The following is a 10,064-nucleotide window of genomic DNA, read 5'->3' as shown; positions in this document are numbered from 1 at the left end:
TGTAAGCAGTCCATAATTTTGTGAATAGCTTTGGATGTGTTGCTTCACAATTCTTATCTTACATCAATCCAAATGAAGTCAGCTGCTGGACGCAACTTTGCTTGTCTTTACACAGATTTGAAGAGCTCGCAGAGCATTGAGGCAGAAGATTACTTGAGAGGACTTGGACTCTTTGAGACAGGGTATGAAGCCCCCCCCCCCCCCCCCCACCCCCCAGGTGGTATCACTCTTCTATGTATTATGAATGCCTATGGCGTTAAAAGGCAGGACACCTGCTGGAATGTAAAATGTTGGCCTCTTTTTGGTTGGAGTTGTAGACTCAGAGGCCCAGATTCACAAAAAAAGAAGAACAAAAGTAGACATACTAGTATAGTAGCATACTAGTCACATCGTTTTTGGCATTGTTTGTGATTCACAAAGCAACCATTCATTTCCTTTGCACATGGTAGTTCGCCTTTACCAATGGTCTGCTATTTGGGCCATTTCACTGCTCACTTCACCCCTTACACTTAGTTGACCCAGGAGTAAGTTTAGAAGCTCTGATAAAGGAGTCAGAATCTGAGCTTTCCATGGCAAAGACGGAACATATGTCATTGAATTCGCGTTTGCGATGGATTCCTGACTCATGCCTAATAGAATGTGGCATAAACTGAGACACTTGGATGCAGATTTTTGCTAAAAATGGGTAAAGTTCTTTTTTCTATAAATGGTAGGAAAATGGATGATTCTGGAGACAGTCTGGTACAAGAAAACATAGGAGAAGTAGCAAGTCACTGCAATATTATCACAGCTCGTTGGACCTAAGAAAACCAAATGGAATATAAATAAGAAAAAATCAAAATACAAAAAATAAAACTAAGAACTTAGGTTTTATGAGTATTTATTTTTCTTTTTTCACCAAGATCGGTTGCTTTATAACGATTGTTTTTCACTGACTAAAATAATAAATATAGTCGTCATCAACAAAGACAAATATATAGTACATCGTGCCTTGGAACATTTTCCATGTTAAGTCCAGCAACTAAACAGTAAGTAAGACGTCTAAAACAATTACAGCAAACAGACAACATAAAAATAATTTTCAAGATTGTGATTTTGTTCACGGCAAAGAAACGATAAAAATAAAAAAACAGACATTCTTTCGAAATGTTTACACCCTTTTTGTTCACACAAGGGATTTCTGCTCCATTCGGTTCCAACAACAAGGAAAAAATACTCCAGAAAATCCTAGACACTTCCCGCTGATTACCTATTTGGTATTAATATTTCTAATTTTCATCAGTTCGTGCCTTTCTATGGCAAGCAAAGCGAACACTGTTTCGGGACAAAGCCCTGCTGGTGAAATACTTTTTGAACAAAATATAAGAAATAACAAGCACAAATACTGAGATATGTGCTTGTTTCATAAAGCATTGATTGTAAACACCATGTACAGGCATGTTCAATCGAGGTATGTTATCTTCATGGCTTTTGATTTGCACAAGGGTCGGACATTGCATCATTTAGATAAGAATTTCTGACTTTATGAGGCATAATAGGAATAAATTAGTAAGAGTAATGAACAAAGACTTTTTTCCTGAGAATCTAGCAAAATACATATATTAAATAAATCAGCAACACTATACAAAAGGGTTTGTGTAAAAAAAAAAAAAATCCGTTTAGCTGTGTACATTGGTTGCCCCTTTCAGAGTACCTCCTCCTACACCTCAGCAAATTTACAAAATGTAAATGTAAAATTTTAAGCTTTTACTATGATGGTTTTCAAATCTTTCGGTTGAAATGTCATCCTAGCAGAGCCCAAGGCAATGTCAGTAACCATTTTTGAGTTGCAATCGCCTTGATTAGTGCCGTATAATGCTGTGCACCAGGGCATGCTGCACTATTGTTTGAGACTTAAAATGGTGCAGCTTGCAGTGTCATTATATTGATGCATTCAATATATGGGGAACGTCAGGATCCATTCAGCCCACTGCTACTTCATTTACACAGGCCTTACCCCCCTCAGCTGCCCACCTTCCACCTGCTGTTTGTTTTTGTTAATGAGATTTTGCTCAACTCTGTGGGATATTCTTAGAATCTACAGGCGATGGGGCTAGAGCTGGTCCTGCCTTGGAGGGGTCTGTTGGGTAAACAGCATGGGCCTAATTGGGGTGTGCCGCAGAGTGGCCTGCTAATCTTTGGACATGACTTCCAGATGCAGGCTCTAAAAGCCGGTTGAATGGATAGCCCTCGTGTAAGTAAATTTGTGACTAGAGCTCACAGAAATGTATTTATATTGTTATGGAGTTTACAGAAATGTATCACCGACCTCATGTAACAAGAGTTTGCATAGCAACCTGATGGTAGTGTTATAATGACAGGTTCTGAATTTAGAAATCAACATTCTGGTATGTGTACGTAGGCAACAACAAACGTATTAGTTCTCTTCCAGCATCCATAACTTAAAAGAAATAGGAGAGTGAGGGTCAGATGCGAAGCACTTGATAACTTTCTTATTAGTTGAAATTCTTAAATACTTACACGACATTGTTGTCATGAAGAAGGATTACATACCACAAACATGTTGGTACCCCACCATATGAGTGAGTTATTGCCTAGGAATGAGAAAATGTGAGCTTCTATTCTGAATTACAGGGCTTTTAGTTTTTTCTTATGTGCATTTCTAGCTCATTTAATCAGGGGTGCGTTTTTATTTCCATGTTACACCTTTTTTTTATTTTTGGCGTTCATCCACATATTGGTTTGCTGCACTAGTATTTCTCTACTTCATTCACTGTAACTAACAATTAAAATACAGAGATGCAGTTATTCACATTAAAGCACGCTTTTAATTGTTAAAAAAAAGATCCAAGTGGTTATTCAAACATATACGTTTTATGAGGCACAAATTTAGAGTGAATATATCCTGCGCCCAGGTCTGATTTGCTATATTTTATGTCTGAGCTTCTCTTATTTTTTTTATCGTGCTATTGATGCTCCATTATTTGTGTCCATCACGTTTTTAACAATGAAACCATAGAATTGGATTTCACTGAGTGAGACTAACACCCGGGTTATCGTGAAACCAGAGGCATATTTGCTTGCGTTGCTACTCTAATGTTGTGTACTTTGTGAGAGTGCATTGAAGAAAGTGCACCAGGTTCACAGGTGTAAACGTAATAGACAAACATATAAGAATGTTAAAGTGTGGAATTTGAGTGGCAGTGAATATTAAAGTTCCAAATGTGAAAAGGGAGAAAAGGTAAGAGAGGTGGAAATTCCAAGTGAAGTAAAAAGTAGAAACAAAAGTGGGTGAACAGACTCAATATGGGAACTTGGTGTAAAACACTTCTGGTGAGTTAATTCACACAAAACAATTGCGACCTAAATGATGCATATATTTGAATAGAATTAAACTAACAAGCTTTGGATTGATTTTTTCTTACAGTGAATGTTTCTTTTCAAATCTGAGTCCATCTGAAAATGGTGGATGTGGTGTGACAGAAACATGCACGTGTTATGAAAGGACTATGGAGAAGCCAGGGTGGAAAGAGGGCCATTTGGTTTGATTTTTGGAATTCATTTGGAGATTGTAACTCGAGGGGCATATTTACGAGCTGGTTTGCATTGCATGTGTACCACCTAATGTGGTACATGCATGACACAAACCGGAAATGCGATTTATGAAGTCACGCAAGGACATTTTGAATGGCCCTGAGTTGCTCCATAAATCTGGAGTAAGGAAACGCAATGCAAACCGATGCGTCGCCTTTCTCTGCCCTGAGAAGGCGTTCCATCAGTGTTGCGTGGCTGTTCCCCCCCAACTCTCATGGATTTTAATGCATTCCCAGATTTACCAGAACTGGTAAACCTGGGAATGAACCAAAATGCTACACCTTCCCAGGGGAGGGGTTAACGAGGAGAAATATATTTATTTCTCCCCGTTACTTCCTCTTTCTATATGTGCTGCATTAAGCAGCACACATAGATAGAGGATATGCCTCTAAGAATGTTTTTGGTGCAGGAAGGTGGCCTTTCGTGCACCGCAGGTGCAGCCATGGTGCAAGGGGGCCTGTGTTTGCGCTAGGCTGTGAACATGGTGCCAGTGCAATAGAAAGTCAGAAATGCGGCCTGTGCTGCAGTGTCGCGCACCCGTAAACATGTCCCCTAGTGTTCTGGTATTGGATAAGGCCAGAGATTTCAGATGCATTTTGCCAAAGTATTGCACAACTGACCATGCTCAGCTTATATGTCTGCCACTTGTTCTCACTTGACCTCACATTTAGCTGCACCAATCTTTTCACGTGGTCGCTAACACAGCTACTTATTCAAATTTCAGAAGATATTTAAATCTCACATGAGCCAGTGAGGATAAGATGGGTTGGAAATGTAATAAACGAGACAAGTGTACAAACATGGAACCCAAGTGTCTACAAGACTCAAACTTTAGGGTTTTGGAACAAAGGCCAGTAATTTACTAGAACAATTCTCATCAGCAGATGTGAAGACAACACGCTCATTGAGACTGATGAGAGCGAGACTGTGCTCTGAGTTGTGAGGATGACATTCAATGAGTGAGACCTGTAGTGACCCGCTAGCCCCTGGTGCCTTCCACTTCGGACATCAAGTGATGGTCCATTAGTGCCAGGTCACTGCAATAGGCAACCAAACTGTATTTCCCAGCAAGCAGCAGGGAGGGCCCAACTGTGATAATTTATGATGACCCATGATTTTTCTTGCTTCTAGTCTCAGAAGGTGACAGACCTCAGATTGATTAAATTATGCCCATGTCCTGTTGCGCCGTCTAGTTTGGTTTCATGCTGTGCTGCAGTAGGCAGCAAATTGTGCTGAGTCTGCTGTGTCAGGGAGCATAAAACTCCAATGATGTTCCCTTTCCTGTCCCCATGGCATTCCATTGAGAATTATTTAGGTAATGCCACTCAGTACTATGTCTTCTGAAGTCAAACTTGATACGAAGTGAAGTCTGCCCTGGCACTGAACCTCAAAACTGGGAATCCAGGAAAAATTGAAATTTAGTCGTGAGGGCCTTTAAAAGACACACAGCTCAGCAGGACAGATGAAACAAACTGCCTGGGACGAATGCAGTGGCGTTCCCCTTTCACATCTCTACGTCTTCACTTCTCGGCTTTTTACAAAGTTGTAGTAAAGAGTTTCTGGTTTTTTTTTAGATCCCTCTGCTACAAGTGCCAGTCTGTAGAAGGCCTATTTGTAAAGGCGCCTGTCATAAAGAGGACGCAATTAGGCCAAGTAAAATGTTTCAATAAATTACTTTTTGTTTTGTTTTTTGCTGAAAGAGTACGCCCCTCTCTTGTGGTGACTTTTGTCAATTAAAAGCCAGAGCTTCAGTGTTTCTGCACTGGTAGATGCTAAATCAAACCATTGTTTAAAACGCGACTTCACTTTGAAATTGCTAAGAGGGGGTCATGCTTTAAATTGTTTTTTTTTATTACAAATGTGAATGAGTCCAGCCTTGGCTGCATGTTGGATTTGGGTAATCAATGTAGGCTGGAAAGACATCATGTTTGTTTCAAGTCACAGTGATAATCAGAAAACAATTATGTGTATTGGACACATGAACCACTTCCTGAAAAAAACAGGCACATCCCAGCATGCATTGCTAATAATAAATCACAAAGACTTTGACATGAAAGCCACATCTTCAGATGGATTCAATGATGAATGATGATGACAGACTTCTCCCGTGCCTTAATGCCAAACTTGCTGCTGGGGCGTTAATTACAGGCCATCCTAATGGAGGAAAGTGTAGCTAACCAATGACAGGAGGATGTGATGAACACATTTTAAAACATGTAAATATGTATATTTGTGTTACCAACGAACATTTGCAGAGGGAGACTTTTTTTTAACAAACAATGAAGCTGAAGGTGAAGTCTTTGATCAACAAAAATTGTCTCACTACCTTGTTTTTATTTTCACATTATCAAGAAGAAAAAAAAATACAGACTGAGTAGGGTACGGGAGACTTAAGTTAGTTACAATTCCCTCCACTGGCCTTGCTTTTTTTATACTCTAAGACGGTGCAGGAGGGACTGCACATATTTCACGGGGAATTTTAAAAATGACGTTCATTTTCATTGACATTTGGTGTGATTTCACACATTTCAGCAGTACTTTGGATCATAGTACATTTTGTGAAATGCCATGCCAGACAGGAAGACTCCATCAAGTTCAGGAAGACTAGTCCAGGCAGCACATACTATCAGCATTCTTGTGTGCTTTGTTCAGTTTGATCAGCTTTTAGCAGGGAGGCAGATGGGGCAAGGGGCTCAAAATAAGGAACACCAACGTTAAACAGTAATTACTAAATAAAATCGAAATGGGGACGATATCACACGAGTAAGACATCTAGAAAGAAAGTAACATCGACAGAAACGGGAATCCAGACCAGACGTCACATAAGAAAGCAGAACATTAGACAGACAATAACACCATAAAACCTAGATCGCCAAATGGAAATTGGAATTGCACAAAGCATTTCTCCAGACAGGAAGTGACATCACACGAAGCCGATTTTGCATAGTCAATACTGGCCCTGGAATGTTTCTGCCAACTAATCAGTTCGTGTCAAGTACAAGGTGGGCCCAATTAGGCGATTTTCCCAGTTGATTTACACATTAATTTAATTACGACACTAAACACAGATCAGACGTTTTGCTTTATAAAAGTTCGATTTTTCCCCTGAGGGTTGATCACAAAACTGGTCTGATTGTTTATTGCTACAGTATTTGCTGCACTCATTTGCATCACATTCGCCACTATTTCACAGTCCCGAAGGAAGAAGGCATACATTGACACTGATTCCATACAACTTTACAAATATATTACAAGGGACTGAATGTAAAGATGGAGAGAGGACTGATACTGAATCTTAAACCAGCTCACAAGAAAGTACAGTTCACGTGCTCTGGCATAAAACATATTTTATGTAAGATTTTATTTTTGGATGCTGTTTCACCAACCAATAGTCACACATTTGTGCCCATTGTTTTCAACATCTGTAAATATTGGGTCAGGACGGTGGCCAACCTTTTCGGGAGAAAAAAAACATGGCCACCCATCCTCCAACAGTTAATCGGTTGATTTCTTAAATAAACTTGTTAGATATGGGTGGGTGGCTATTAGGCTATTCCAAAGCATCTCCCAAATTTGATATTTATATATGAATAACTTACTAAATGTAGAAGTTGAAACGGGAATGTTGCAAGGCTGTAAAGTGTAAGACCGTTTTGCTACTAAACGGGAAAAAATAGGGTCTGCGCATATACATGAAAAGGACTTTTCTTTTCAAAGGTAAATGTCTTGTCTGCTGTTCTGTGGGCCTTGAAAACATACTGAAACAGACGTCAAAGCCATAGGTCTTCCGCCACAAAAGTATCAGCACGTTTCCAAAATAACTTACAAAGGTCATAGTAGCACGTTGTGCATAAAGGTTTTAAAAAGCAGTACTCTGTAGTAAAGTCAAAGATAGAATTCTGTTCAGTGGAGTGACTTTTAAAGGGACAGTATTAACACTTTGCTGAAGGTTCTCTTAAAAGATAGGTACCCAGACCTCTCTGAAATGTCTTTAAAGGACCAGACCCACTCTTCTCTGAAACACAATAAAGGAATAGCACTGGCACTTTCCCGAAGGGACGCTGGAGCAGTAGACCTTGGACATCTTTCTTTCAAGGAGGGCATCAGCACTTGATGAGACCACTGAAACAGCTAAAGACACAGTACCGGATCTTGGCTCCACATCTTGGTAAAGGGCAATCCACTGTGCCTCTTCCTTGCTCTTTGAATCATCGTCAAAGTCTGTCATACTGATAGCTATGATCAATATTTAAGATTTTTTCAGACCTCAATGCCTGTGAAACAAAGTTGAGGTGATGGTGATTTTCTTAGAGTCTGAAGGTCATCGCACTCTGTACAACAGTGACGCACAGACCGCCTCAGGTGAGACTGCCATGATGGAGAAGGCTAAAATAAGGTCTCACATATTTTTGGAATATTGTGAATGCCTACTTGTGTTTTTTTAATGACAAATTCACATATCTACATGTTTAAACCACCTCTCCACAGAAGAGGGTGGAATCATCTTTCATGTGGTCACATTTCCCCTTGTCAACCAGCAAATCCAGTTCCTTTAGCAGGTCTTCCTGGTGGGCATACCGAGTCCTTCAGCCACAAGTATGCTGGCCTTCTTAAGCGGGAAAAGACAATGATGAGATGTGGTCGCTGATGCCCATTACAAAACCTGGAACTTCCAGGAACTTTGGTCTTTGTAATCCAGACAGTCAGTGGCGTTGAAGTTGAGCTTCCACGACGTTTGGTCCTTGTAATCTAAGCAGTCGACAGAGCTGAAGCCGAGACCTGCCGTTCCATAGCCCTGAGCTGATAAAGAGGCTGGAGACTGGCTCAGGTGACTGCCCATGTTTGGGTTTGAAATAGGACTCAGTGTGGACCCTGGAGCAGATAACTGGGGGTGCATCGGAGACAAGTAAGATCCGCAATCAAGGCCACTGAAGTAAGAGGAGGACCCTCCATAGCTTTGGGTATAGGCGGGTGCCTGGGAGTAGCTCATTGGATAAGCAGCTGACCTCTGCATGCAGGGTGCGTTGGAGGCAGACATGGGGTCCGGGATGGGTGAGATGGAGGCTGGGCTCCAAATGGACACTGTAGCGCTGGCAGAAGAGCTTGGGGTGACTGAGTTGACGGCCCCTGATGGACTGTATTGCCCATTGGTACTAGTTTCAGAGCTGGTTTCACGAGCAGGAGAGCTTTTCTTCTTGGCGGGACGGGGCTTAGCTTGGCCACTGCTCTGCTGCTGCTGCTGACGGCACTTGGCTCTACGGTTCTTGAACCAGACCTGTCCAACAACAAACATGAGAGGTTAAGTCAAACTTTTTCTACTTCTATTGCTGCATCTGGATTCTGTCTAAAATATTACCAGTAATAAAAAATTAGAAGGATGACATAAAGCAGCCATAAAACAATATTTCAACCAATCATTGTAAACTATAGAAACAAGTGTTGTACGAGGGCAGAAAATAGGTTTGGCCACCAAAATAACTGTGGCTTTCATTAGTGAAAAGTGGCCAACATTTGCAAATTGGGGGAGTTTTGAACTTGTAAAGACAAACTATGTAGGTGTTTTTCAAGGTGTGGGAGACTGCATGCATTTATGTTTGCTACAGGTAATGTTTGTGGTAATATCAGATCCACAAAGCCAATGAAACAGCCGCTATACTCACCTGTCAGATCAGCCCCTCTGGCACTGCTAGATTATCTTGCAGGCCAGCCCTACACTGATAGAAAGTGTTGCTGGAAAAAAACACACTGCATGGTGTAATCTGCTATATGCAGCACCCCCACCTCCCCCCCTTACTGGGGATGGAACAGCAGGGGTGCTTTCCGGGGTCTCCAGGTCAAGAAGAGTCTCATATTTAGACACATTTTTGGAACATTTCATAAGACTAGAATTAGGGTTAGACTTCAAAACCTGGAAGCGGGCCAGGGCTCTCTGGACCTCTACTAGGGCTTGGCAGTATGAGTAGCGTGAGTCATAAGTTAGAGACAAGTACCTTATGCCATCTTGGAAGGATTATTATCCCCTTCACCATACTTATGGATAACACATGAAGTAAGTCCTGAAATTACCTAGTACATGACTTTAACAGTCATTTTTCCACTTTTTAGCAGATTGTCATTTTGCAGCCCTTCATAGCTATGTGGTTTTCGTTCACTTTCCCATTCTCTATCTCTATCCTAGGTCTTACTGAAATCAAATGTTGGTTTAGTACCAATATTGTCTGTATTGGGGGGCTATTTGTATATATTCCTCCATCTTCCTGTAAGCAAACACCGGAAATCAGCTATCTTTAAATGCACAACCTTTGAATATACCCATGACCTTATGATGTACAAATTCCATCCTTGACAAATGGGTTACGCTCACAGAACACACTGTGTGCCTCAATGCTGCTATTTCGTCTCCTTAGGAATTCTTCTTCAGGGATAACAGCTATTCAATTAATGAAGGTGAACACTGGAATATATTAGCG

General features: G+C 40.9%; 1 protein-coding gene across 5 annotated transcripts in view; it reads right to left on the bottom strand.

Moving 5' to 3' along the window:
- Positions 1-863: 863 nt before the first annotated feature.
- Positions 864-10,064, bottom strand: part of LOC138259646 (homeobox protein otx5) — a 56,591-nt gene continuing 47,390 nt past the window's right edge. For all 5 annotated transcript variants that reach the window (XM_069207504.1, XM_069207505.1, XM_069207503.1 and 2 more), the window contains one exon: positions 864-8,869. In XM_069207504.1, coding sequence (XP_069063605.1) covers positions 8,249-8,869 — 621 coding nt within the window. In that variant the 3' untranslated portion in view covers positions 864-8,248. The remainder of the gene's footprint in view (positions 8,870-10,064) is intronic.

Source organism: Pleurodeles waltl, chromosome 9, assembly GCF_031143425.1.
Source record: "Pleurodeles waltl isolate 20211129_DDA chromosome 9, aPleWal1.hap1.20221129, whole genome shotgun sequence".
Classification (NCBI taxonomy): Eukaryota; Metazoa; Chordata; class Amphibia; order Caudata; family Salamandridae; genus Pleurodeles; species Pleurodeles waltl.
This window is presented reverse-complemented; position numbering and strand designations above follow the sequence as displayed.